The sequence below is a fragment of the Stigmatopora nigra genome, chromosome 10, assembly GCF_051989575.1.
Source record: "Stigmatopora nigra isolate UIUO_SnigA chromosome 10, RoL_Snig_1.1, whole genome shotgun sequence".
Lineage (NCBI taxonomy): Eukaryota > Metazoa > Chordata > Actinopteri > Syngnathiformes > Syngnathidae > Stigmatopora > Stigmatopora nigra.
In genome coordinates this window covers 14,329,082-14,342,416 of record NC_135517.1, presented here as the reverse complement: position 1 = coordinate 14,342,416, position 13,335 = coordinate 14,329,082, and the positions used below count along the sequence as shown (strand labels likewise).

General features: G+C 40.1%; 1 protein-coding gene across 2 annotated transcripts in view; it reads left to right on the top strand.

Moving 5' to 3' along the window:
- Window positions 1–465: 465 nt before the first annotated feature.
- vgll4b (vestigial-like family member 4b) overlaps window positions 466–13,335 on the top strand; it is a 36,832-nt gene continuing 23,962 nt past the window's right edge. Inside the window, exons 1-3 of one of the 2 annotated variants that reach the window (XM_077725605.1) lie at window positions 466–743; window positions 4,389–4,478; window positions 6,288–6,361. In XM_077725605.1, coding sequence (XP_077581731.1) covers window positions 6,298–6,361 — 64 coding nt within the window. In that variant the 5' untranslated portion in view covers window positions 466–743; window positions 4,389–4,478; window positions 6,288–6,297. The remainder of the gene's footprint in view (window positions 744–4,388; window positions 4,479–6,287; window positions 6,362–13,335) is intronic. The other variant, XM_077725606.1, reaches the window with a different exon arrangement.

Here is a 13,335-nt window from a genome sequence, read left to right as displayed (position 1 = left end):
TAACGTCACCCCCATTATAACTAACTTTTTTCCAGTGAGTTTTTCAGGGAGTGGCTTCCACTTGCGAGTTTCAGCGTGGATTTTCACATTTTTTATAATTAAAAAAAAATCTTCATTGCCGAGTCCTAGTAGCAAGCCGAAGAATGGGGAGTGGCTTCTTCTAAGGAGTTTTAGAGTGGATTTTCACATTTTTAGGAACTTTAAATTATTTTTATTGGGTATTTTCACATTTGTATTAACTATAAATTATTATTATTGTTGGGTTTTTTCACATGTTTATGAACTTTAAATCATTATTATTTAAAAAAAATAAAAATCATAGCAGAAAAAAATTGCAAAGAAGTGGAGTCGCAATAATCGAGAGAAGACTGCACCGGAATGCGCCATAAATGCAGCGGTTACGCCTTAAGAGGATGTGACGTTCATCGTTAGCATAATTTATGATGATATCATGTCTTTGAGGCTCCTCCAATCATCATGCGTCACTTTTACCACCTGCTAGCGACCGAATTCCATCATTCCCGGCATTCCTGCCTCCTCCTTCTCTTTCCTCCGGCTCCTCCTTTTCCTCGTTACCCAAGTTATTCCCGACAGCTCAGACACTACTATTGTCCTCCCTCCCAGGGAGCAGTATAGACGCGGAATAAGCTTCGGATCTCTGTGGAATATTTACTCCCCTACACGTTGTTTCCTTTGCGTGTACGTCGTACTACTGGGAGATACCAAAGTGGCGCTAAGAAGAGGTACGTGCTACTAAACAATAAGTTGTCACATTGTTTCGTGCCCGTTTTCGATTTGAAACATTTACTCTAAAAATTTAGGAGGAACGTTTCATCAAATTTAATATAGGAATAACAATACAGCGGGAATGGTGATGAAATATCTAATTTTGTTGCAGTGGAATTATTGTGTTGGAAGTGGTATTTTCCCGTAATGGAGCTCAGTCGAGTATGTCACAAACGGAGGCTTTTTTGTTTGTTTGATTAATACTATCAATTGTCATCGAAGACGTTTTTGGGGTTGGTCAAGAGTTTTGGGGTTGAAGTAATTCAAAGTGTGTTGCACAGGAATGCGGACACTCTTTGTGGTGATTTGAGTTTCCTTTTACGACTGGAACAAACTTTGTGATGTTGTTTTCATTTTCATCTTGATTATGTAACAACATTCGTAGTGAGCTTGTTTGTGTATTTACTCGTGCGAAATATTGAGTAGGGAGGCATTTAAAGAATGCAGTCAGAATTGTATCTTTTTTTTTTTAAATCCACAAATTCCTTGCATAGCTTTGCAGCACAGTCGGCTCCACATTTGGAGGAAAAAATGCTCTCACAAATACTTCTGGTAAATGAAGAAAAATGTAAAAATAGAAATACATTAATGGCTCAGTAAAGCCAAGTAGAAAAGCTGTATCATGCTGAGTTTGAATTGAAACAGTCTAAGAAAGTATTTGAGAATGTTTATTAGTGTTGTTACTATAGAATATATTTATTATTTCTCAAAGGGTTGACTTTACATTGTAAATAGTCATGGAAATAAAGAAAACGTATGAATGAAGTGTCAACCTTTTTGGACTGTATTGTATATGTATGAATTATTTATAATGATATAATGTGTGTATAACCCCATCTCATCTCATATTCATCCGTTTATGCGAGGCCAGGAACTGGGGGCAACATATACAGCAGGGAAGTCCTGACTTCCCTGTCCCCAAGCCAGGAGACAGTCTCCCCAGCGCATCACGGAACAACGCACCAGGGAGGCTTACAGGTGGCATCCTAATCAGATGAGGAGCAGCAGCTCTAATCCAAGCCCCTCCTGGATGACCGGAGATCTCTAAGGGAGAGTCCGGACACCGTGTGGAGGAAACTCATTTCACCCGCTTGAATCCAGGATCTTTTTATTTCAGTCACAACCCAAAGCTCGTGGCCATAGATGAGGGTAGGAATGTAGAGCGAGTGGTAAATAGAGTTTTGCGTTTTGGTTCAGCACCTTTGTCACCACGTTGGACCGATGCAGAGTCCGCATTATTGCAGATGGCACACCAATCCCACTCTCCATTCTTCCCTCGCAAGACCCCGATATCCTTAAGCTCCACTTGGGGAAGGACCTCATCCCTGACCTGGCCGGATAGGGCATGCCACCTTTTTCTGTCTGAGGACCATGGTCTTAGATTTGGATATGTTGATTCTCATCCCGATGGTTCACACTCAGTTGTCAATCATTCCAGTGAACCCTACTTAAGTGTAAAATAACATGATTTTCCTACTGGCGCACAAAATGAACTGTGCAGTCTGACTACTTAATTTTTTTCTCGACATAGTTTTTTCTCTAGGCCTTTTCATTCCCCTCTGTGATCATCCGCACCATCATTGTTTCGAGCCGCACATTTCACAATTAAGTTCTCAGGGTGCCTGGGTCTGCAGTCGTCTGTGTAGAGCGACTAATGTAGTGGACTCCGCTCACAGCCTTGGGGCAAGACAGTGCTGAGGGTGCAGGCGGATGAGAGGTGGCGACCCAGCTTCACGTGCTGGGTCTGTTGACCTGAAAGTCCTTTATCCAGGAGCAGGTGGAAGGTGGGAGCCTCAGGTTGGTGAATTTTGGGATATGAATGTCCCGTCTTATGGTCTTAAGCTGAGCTCTACTTGATGAAGAGCATTCTGACATACTTCCCTTCTTTTTCAAGGTAGCTCAGTGCAGTGTGCAAAGCGGCGGTTATTGCATCTTTGGTGGAGCTACTCGACTGATATGCAAATTGATATGGGTCATGGATGAGGGGAGGAGAGACTTTGATGTGTTTCAGTACCAGTTTTTCAAAGCACTTTGTGATGATTGGTGTAAGAGCTACTGGGTGGTAGTTGCCCAGATTTTTTGCGGGTGACTTCTTGGGTACTGGGATGAAGGTGACTGATTTTAGGCAGGCTTGCTTGTTCTAGTGACAGGTTGAAGATGCCTGTGATGACTGGTGCCAGTTGGTCAGCACATACTGTACTTTTCCTGGTATTCCATCTGTTCCTGTGGTCTTCTTGGGGTTGATTCCACGTCTCACATCTACTACCGCCACAGTGAATGGGGTGGAGCTTCTTTCTGAGCTTGGTGTGGGATGTACTGGAGGTGGAGGTGGTGTGACTGGGTGGTGGGCTTGGGTCTCAAAGCGGGCAAAAAAGTTGTTTAGGTCAACCGACACTTGCCGCATCGGAGTCCTCAGGGGTCGCAGCTCAGCCCTTGTAGTTGGTGAGCATCTGTATGCTCTGCCACATCATTCGGGAGTCGTCAAGTTGACCTCCTATCTTCCTCTTGCAGTCTGCTTTGGCAGCCTTAATGCCTCTCTTCAGGTTGGTGCGAGCCACACTGTAGAGTGCCTTGTCACAGGATCTGAAGTCTGGATCTCGGGCTTAGAGGAGTGATCGGACCTGGCTGGACATCCACGGTTTCCGGTTTGGGTACACCTGGAAGGTCTTCTCCACAGTGATGTAGTCCTTCAATACCTGATGAAAGACAGTACTATGTCTGTGAATGTGCCCAGTTCCTCATGGTGAAAAGTTTCCCATTGTGTCTGTTCAAAGCAGTCTTGGAGTCGGTGTAGGGCGTCATCTGGCCATGTGGTAATGGTTCGCCTTTGGGGCTTTGTTTGCAGGCTGAGGGGAGTGCATGCAGGGGCCAAGAACAAAGAGACATGGTCTGACTGTCCCAAGTGTGAGAGTGGTTTGGCTCCCTTTTAATGTTAGGGTAAACATGATCCAGAGTTTTTTGCTCTCTTGTTGGACATTTCACATGCTGTTTTGAGATTTGTCTGATTAAAAAAGACTAGATTTTGAGTAATGTTGTGGGTTGTTGTGTTGTTGAAACAATTGTAATGTCAAAGTTATGACGGTTTCTTAAACAATATGAAATAATTGCTAGGCACTGGGTTAAGGTCAGGACTCTGCAAAATATTCAAGTTAACAAACTAACTTAACTAACAAACTCATATACTGTACATTTCTTTCAGAACGTTACTTTGTACATGAGTCATATTGGAGTAGTGACAAGCCACCCCAAAAGTATTCCCACACAGTTGGGAGCATGGAGTTATGCAAAAATATTGCAGTGAGAAAATACTGATTGATTCAGCAATTATACAATTCCAAGCTTCTGCTGCACCTTTGTCAGAACAGTTTTGGAGATGGCCTGTTCTTGTTGAAACATGACTGTGGATCATTAGTATATGTGGATAAATGTAATATTTAGCTGGCATACAAAACTCTGACCTCAAACTGACTGAATTAGAGCAGCGACCGATAGCAAGGCCTTCTCATTCAACATCAGTGTGTAATGATATAATTTTTTATATTATATTTCAGAAGAATTGTCAAACAATTGTTTAAAAAAAAAAATCCCCTTCAACCTTGTAGAAAGCTTTCCCAGAAGAGTTCGAGGTGCTCCAACTACAAACATATGGATTAAGAAAGATGTCTCTTCAGTCCATAAACGAATCAAGGAAGGTGAGTGAATACTTTGAATACTATAGTGCATTTGCAAACAAGTATTCACACTCACTTTCACATTAAATGGGCAATACAGAGTATTAATTGTAAGTCCGGTTATAAAACTGGACCTGCATTTTTGTGGGTTTAAAAAAAAACTTTTTTCCTTTGCATGTGTTTACACTATATAAACAGAAAAATACATATACCGACACACCAACTCACATAATAATCATAAAACAATAATAAGAACAACAACAATAACAATGTACAGAGAAGTAATGCCATTTAAGAGGTGGCCATAGGCATGCTAATTCAGACACAGCCAGAACACAGAATCAAACATGCAAGAGGTAGGTTGAGATTTGTTGAGAACAGTTTGAAATCTTGAAAGCTCTCCCAGTTCATGGCTAAGGGTGCTTAACCCGAGTATCTATTAATTGGGCCACGTTAGGCACAAGGAATAACCATTAAAACGGACTTGTTGGTGGTATGGGTTTTCAATTTCAATTGAAAGCCATATCTCGTTTGTCCCAGTTAAGGAAGACCCCATCGGTGTACCATTTTAAAACATCAACATGCATGTAATAACACTAGCATACATGTTATAGGTGCTTGCAGAACACATCATTAAAAGTAATAGACATGACACTGTGTGTACTAACACACCTATACTCACCTTACTTTTTAAGAAATTATAAAAAAATGATGCAAACTAAAGCCACTGTAATAATTCTAACATTTGTATTATTATGTTATGAAATGTATAATATACTACTTCTTGGCAACATTTGAATGTCATATCATAATCATCTCTAACCTATAGTATCATAGAATGAGCACAGATAGAATAAGCTTTTGTATAACAAATATTTACGGCAATAAATATAAACCAGTCTCATAAATAAAGTACAAAAGTTACAGTGTAAACCAAGTGGGCCTTGAAATATTTGGAAACCTATTCATATGCCCTCTGGTACCATACAATGTCATGTTTAATACCATTGTGAAATGAGGACACGCTGAATTCCACTCATTGAAAATGGATTGGCAACACACTTGGAGGCCATTGATTTCAGGCCTTAAAGGAAGCAAACATGCACCTTTTTTTGTATTGTGTGGAGAAACACACACAACAATGGGCAAAAATATGCAAACTTCACACAGGTAGTCTGGTTCTAAACTCTACATCTGAAAACCTGGCGACAGATGTGCTTGACCACTAGCTTACTTACTAACCACTGTGAGCATGTTTTGCATATCTTATAATATTGGCCCGAATGTAAGACAGTGTTTTTTTGCATTGAAATCAGTTTTTGCATGATTTGAATGAGGCAAAAATAATGGTCTTTTTCTCTCCAATGTATTGTTGCAATCATTTGTTTCAGATGTGTCACTCAAACTTAAATGTGATTATTTTATACAATAAGTTTATGTATTTAAGTACGTATTTTAACATCATACTGTAGTGCAAGTTCCCCCACTTAGAAATAAAGAAAGGGTCTGAAATTTTTGCCGTGGGTACATGTCCACTGTTAGAGAGATCCTTTCAAATGAAAATTCCAGAAATCACAATTTATGCATTTGTTTTCTTGTTGTTTATTTTAGAACAGGCTACGCTTTCGTCACACCAAAACCAAACACTAATTATAATGCTTAAACCAACATCGTAACATGCATCCCCGGAAAAATGAAAAACACTCAAATATTTAACTGTGTCTCGTAGAATTTATGATCATGATAAATCACAGTTTGTGTATTGCATACAGATTTGTACTAGTTTGTGTATTCTGTACCAATGCTTTAACCCAATGCTCTGTCCTGCAGACAATTTAGCATGGAGACACCACTGGATGTTTTATCAAGAGCAGCATCATTTGTTCATGCAAACGAAGAAGAACGTAAGTTTTTTTTCTTTTTGATGTGACTGTACCATAACTGGTTGTTGTAACAGACTAGACTAACTATAAGCTTTTCTGGGGTTGTCTCCTCATTATATCTCATGTGGTGACTCATTTCAGAAAGTCTTGGTCCCTGTCAATCACAAAATTATTTTCTTTTCTTTTGAAACATTCTTCTTGACAAAACAGTGGGCTGAATTGTCAGGTATGAATATAGTAACTCTCCTGAAGTTATATTACAGTATCCCACTCGAGTTGGTCATAACTTTCACTGGACCCCTTCAGAGCACGTAATGTTTCTTCTGAAGCCATTTTGCTATTGACCTTCTGTATTGTAAATCATTACTCTCCTAAGGTACTTAGGTTCAATCTTTGGAAAGAAGAGCTCAAGTACTGCTGAATACTATCTTGATAAACCTTTCTCTTTTTACGTGACATTGTCTATTCTACTCTGGTTTCATCGTCCACAGCTTGTTCTTCCACTTAAGCAAATCTGGAGTGATGACTTTCAAATTCTTGCTCTCCCATTAACTCATTTTTATATTTTATTTTACATATGGTAGATACGTCAGAGATCTTTTTAAAGCTTTTTAAAAAACATTGTTTACCTGTAGATGTCATGTAGTGTGCTCTTTATAGTACGAACCACTCCTTGAAAGAAGTTACTTTCAGTATAAAAGGTGTTCTTTTTGATTTATGGGTGTGTTGATGGAACAAATTAAACAGGATTACTTTAACTTTCATTAAAAAATGTTAACAAGGCTAATTTATATTTTCAATCTCTATATCAGGCTAGTATTTGAGAAGGGCACACAATTTGGCTCTTGTGGTCTCCCAGTAACTTGGAATGCTCTAGTAAAAATGTTCACTTGTGTATCAGTAGCCTGAGAATGTTCAGGCATAGCTTGTCTCGCGTGTCAGCAGCTGGTATCCCATCATGCATTGTCTTGTATCAACTGAAAACTAGCTCCTTGCTCCTCCCTCCTGCCCACACACCCCTGCTGTGTTTTTGTTTTGTTGCGCTTACTGGTACGACCCCTTTTGTCTCAGAACAATACATACACAATTGTGCAAGAGGAAATAGGCGAGTGAGTCAACCATCCTGCTTGGCGACCCAGACAAGCAGCTGACGAGCAAAGAGCGACAACCAGACCGACGGGCCTTGACTTATAGTATTTGCTCTCACCTGTGACAAGAGTTTTTAACTGCACTTTAGGTGCACGCTACAGGGAGAGGCACAAGCTTGTCAGGGCCGGTACAACACTTAATGAATGACATGTCTTGCAATCAGCAGTGCTGCCTCAATTTTTAATACCACACCTTTGCAGCTGCTGTATTATGTAAAAAGATGACAAGCATACAATTTTGCTTCAGGCTGGATTTACACTTTTTTTTCGATTAAGCCACGACATTGTGCAGTCAAAACGCAAAAGTAAACAATAATGCGCGAATAATCAATGTTTAATTTAATTTTTCACTTTAAAATAGGGCAGTTACTTTACTGTAATTTTGAACTACATAAAAAAACAAAACCTTAATAAATATATATATATATATATATATATATATATATATATATATATATATATATATATATATATATATATATATATATATATATATATATATATATATATATATATATATATATATATATATATATATATATATATATATATATATATATATATATATATATATATATATATGTTTTTTATTTTTATATTTTTATGTATCGTTCAAAATTACAGTACAATGCGCGTCTTTGCCAAGAACGCCCCCAAAATTTTAATGCAATGTGATTGGCAGTTGAAACCACTAGATTTTGGCAAACATTATTTATCAATGGAGCTCTCCAACTCACTTCAACAGTTCTTAACAACAAATCACAGACAAAAGCAACATGGAAAATGGAGATTTTAAAATATCTTAGAGAATGTATGAGCATTCACTGTACTTAGATTGCCCTAACCTTACATTTATGCGTGTTTGCAATGCACTGGCAGTCGCAGATATCTGGTCTGATAGGTATTGGATTTGTATCAGATTTCATAATTTGAAAGGCTCCAATCGGATAATAGGCAATTCTATGATTAGCTTTTTTTATGTATTTCTTTTTTAAAGGTCAGGAGACTTGAGGTTGAATTCCTCATATTCTTTTCCAGTAAACTCTAACCAAAATATTGCACAATAGAACATGTGAAGTCAAACACAGTCTAATGTTTCATTAGGAAATAAAAGAGAGTTGCCACTCAATCTGGCAACACGGTTCAGCCTTTGACTCCTAGTAGACCATGATAAATGATCTAAATTTTTTCCACTTTCAATGCTACAGCATTTTACTTTTATTTCTGCCATATTTTTTGTCATTTTAACTGCTTTAACAGAAGGTGGTGTTTGAAAAAGACACACAATTCTACAGCCTTGTCTGTTTATTGTGTAAGAGAAATTAAGCACAGTGTATCATTCCCTCCTTTATTTACACAGGTTGTGCAAACATTAGCAGATTTGGTTACCTCACTTGGTTGTGGATTGATAGAATTCAGGATCTTATTCATACACTAAGGCAAATGCTGACAGTCATATCTTTTCCTTGTACTTGGTAACATTTTCAAAGGCTTAAGGCAACTAATTTGAAACTAGTTTGATTAAGGAAGGTTCTACACAGGTGAACAGCACTGGGAACAAAGAATAGATGAGCAGCAAATCATCTGAACAATCAACTTTATGGAGCCTTTTTTAACATCAGGCTTTTCTTGACTAGTACCTGATACATGTGTCTTGTGACAAATTGATGAAGCACAACATATGAATTATTTTGGTGCTGCTTTCAGACAGCATTCTTACATTTTTAGAGAGCCCATCAGGGCATTGTAGGCGTCCGGGATGCCAGATGTGGGTTGACGAGGTCTACCCTATCATCCAAGTTTTTGAGATGTGGGAAAACCCACACAGGCACGGCGAGAACACAGTAATGCCACACAGGGAGGTCTGTATCTAATGTGAATTGAGCCCTCGTTCTCAGAACCGTGAGGCAGATGTGGTCACCAGTCTTTCCACATATACATAGTTTTAAAATATTTATCTTCACTTCTTATTTATTTCATTTATGTTCACTTTTAGGGGATTGAGGGTGTGTTCCAATTGTAGTGGTCTTCATGTGTGCGATGTTGTCCCCTGTGGGAGTTTTTTTTTTTTTTGCAGACGGTGTATTTTTGTTGGCGTCATCAGGTCACGATCTTGACCTCTAACTACAATGTTTTGCAACAGAGTGGTTAGGAGGAGAATCAGCACCACCAAATCTGAGACCATGGTCCCTAGTCAGAAAAAAGTGGCATGTTCTGTCCAGGTCACGGATAAGCTCCTTCCCCGAGTGGGGTCCTGTTCAAGAGTATACTCCATCAGTTTCTTTGGTTAAGAACGAGCTGGGCCGAAAGGCAACCCTCTATTTACCGGTCAATCCACACCCCTATCCTCATCTGGTGAGGGTCGTGACCAAATGAACAAGATCACTTATATAAGCAGCCGAAGTGAGTTTCCTCCACAGGGAGTAGCTCGGTTATCTGGGAAGGCCTCATATTGGAACCACTGCTCCCTTGCTTCCAGAGGGGCTCCCTGCGTGGGTTTTCTGTGGGTACTCCAGTTTCCTCCCACATTCCAAGGACATGCATGGTAGGCTGATTGGACACTTTAAATTACCCTTAGGTATGAGTGTGAGTGTGAAAGGTTGGTTATCTCCTGGTGCCCTGCAATTGGCTGGACACCAATTCAGGGTGTCCCCTGCCTCTGGGCCAAAGTCAGATGAGATCGGTTCCAGCACCCCCCGTGACCCTAATGAGGATAAAGCGATTCAGAAAATGAGATGATATAGAATATGCATCAATCTCAGTGCTGATGAATTATTGCAGAGTTGTTATGTAGAATCTTCAGTTATCCAATAGATGGCAGTGTAGGATTTCATACTTCATTTGAATGTGTTACCTTCCCTTGAAGTATTGCAGTATTGGTAAAAAAACCAGTAGCATGTACAGCAACACACATCGTAAATACACGATTCTGAGGATTAATTAGGGTTCCAATATACTTTTGATAGATGGTAGCTTAACAATGTTTTCTACATTTCACGATTATTTCTGAGCTACAAAACTAGTATTCAAGCAAACACATTCGAAATCACTATAAATGTCCTTATACATTCTTTAAAAAGTCTGACAAAAACATCCCAGCAGTTTCTTACAATTGCAGAAAGTGGAACCAAAAAGGTAATTTTTGCAGCTTGCTGCTGCCTGTAGTTGGCTGCAATAGGCTTCGGCATCCTCAGCGACCCTGGTGAGAATGAGCCGGACGGAAAATGGATTTATGAATGAATGCTGTTACTATTTGTTACATTTTCTGAGGTTTTTTTGGGGTCAGTTTTCAGTGTTGAACAATTTTAAAAGAAAAATTGGGAAATGATAATAACTGCATTGTTTTACCTTAGCAACCAGATATTTCCTCTTCACTCACTTTTATGGCTCCTGTCAACAGTACAACTTCCTGTTGCAGCTGTGTCTTGTCCTCAATTCTGATGGGCATCTAACCCAGGAGTGGGAAAACACACAAAAGGCCACAGTAGCTGCGGCTTTTCAATCCATCAAGAAGATACCTTTCCCCCAGTTTGGTGTCCCATACATGCAATCAGTAGAGCCGCCTTTGAGAATCGTGATCTACCAGTTGGTCGCCAAGTTACTATTAGTGGGTCACATGACAATAAGATTGAATCCAGTCGAAGCCTCTTTTGACCAAAAGTAGTGTGCTAGTTCCATCCTTTGTTGGATGATTTTGTCTCCTATAAGATCAGAGAAGGGAAAAAACACTCTTGACTCAAGTTCAAACCCTGCCTGCTCCTCACAGTTTGTCCCAGCTAGTGCTTGCAGCCAACTATGAGGAGGATTTTTTTTCCATGCACCTTCCATACCCTGCACCCTTGAAATTGTTGCTAGGGTTCCTGGAACGTAAGCCAGATGACTTAGGGTGAAACACAGACCATACCGTAGACTGATCACCAGTCTGGCATTGGGCACAGAGAAAAACAACCCTCCACACTCAGTCATACCACCAGTGGGAATTGAGCCTGCGCCAGCCCATACCGAAGTCAGGCGAGTGAGCCTCTACACCACGACGCGACTGAGGAAGAATTTGTTTAAAAAATATTCACACAAAAATATCCATGAGTCAAACAAGTTTTCAAGATCCACGAATATGTCTATGATTTTCATGTGTATTTTCAGGATCCTTACATACTTCTTTAATTTTTGATGCACAACGGTGAAATCTGCCAAAAAGGAAGGCACTGTCCTCTGCTTGAACTGCCCAATGAATGGCTGTCATGTCAGCGGCCCATTGGGCTACGGTGTTAGATTGCTGCCACAATTCCATGGAATATTGTGAAATACCGCAAGCCTAAAATGTATTCATCTCATCTCATTTTCTGAACCGCTTTATCCTCATTAAGTACGCAGGGGGTGCTGGAGCATATCCCGGCTGAACCCTGAATCGGTGGCCAACCGATCGCAGGGCACAAGGAGACGGACATCCATGCACACTCACACCCATACCTAGGGGCAATTTAGAGGGTCGCAGGGGGTGCTGGAGCATATCCCGGCTGAACCCTGAATCGGTGGCCAACCGATCGCAGGGCACAAGGAGACGGACATCCATGCACACTCACACCCATACCTAGGGGCAATTTAGAGGGTCGAATCAGCCTACCATGCATGACTTTGGAATGTGGGAGGAAACCGGAATACCCACGCAGACCCGGGGAGAACATAAAAAGGGCATATAGGTAGACGTGACCTGGATTTGAACCCAGGATCCCTGTGCTGTGAGGCCTACGCCCTAACCACTCGCCCCACTGGGCCGCCTTAAGTCTAATGTAATTTATTCCTAAAGTGTAATTTGAAATGCAAGTGTAAAAAGTGTTCCATAAGCATTATGTGAAATTCCACTAGCGTAAAACTTGTTTGAAGCATACACTGGTGATACGCACACTCATGCTTACATTTCACTCCATTTTAGAGACATACCTCTACTTACAAATGTTGAAAATTTCAGGTTGCCTAAACACTTTGATAAGCAAATGACTGTTCCAATGTATGAAAACAGCCACCTGATAGTGTCTCTATGGGGGTTAACTCGCATGACTTCACCGCGGGCAAGCGTGGAATCGGTTCAGTAGCAGTATGATTCTGAGTGTACAGTAATCCCTCGATTATTTGCGGTTAATGTAGACCAGACATGACCGCGATAAACAAAAAAGTGCAAAGTAGGGTCATCCCTATTAAAACCTTAAAAAAAAACTCTGCTGAATCCTAGTAGCAAGAGGAGGGCAAGGGAGAGGCTTCCACTTGTGAGTTTCAGCAGAGGTTTTCACATTCTTATGCACTTAAAAATAAAAATGTAATCAGCATAAAATAATTTCCCCCAGAAAAAAACACGATGGTTTGAAGCCGCGATATTCGAGGGATTACTGTAAATGGTTGTCTGTCTCTCTGTTTGCCCTACAGCTGACTGGCAACTAGTCTGGGGTGCAGTCTGCCTCTTGCCTGAAGTCAGCTGTGATAGGCTCCAGCAACCCCGTAACCCTTGCAAGGATACATTGTATGGATGATGAATGAATGATATTGAATTGAATGCTTTTATTGTCGTTATAGAATTATAATGACATTTCAAAGCTTTCACCACACAGTGCACAAATACCAGCAGCCGGACAAATAAATCAATAAATAAGTAGTCTGCGTGAGGTCAGCAGAGCGAAGCGCGCTTGTTCCATCTGAAGTCTAGGATGAGTTTCCAGGGTTGGTTTTGGAGACATTCAGCGCCAAGTCGCACCACTCGCTGATTCCATGGATGTAACAACAAACAAGCAGACACAATCAATATATAGTATTAATAAATAAACATTAACTAATCATAAATAAGAAACAAATAAG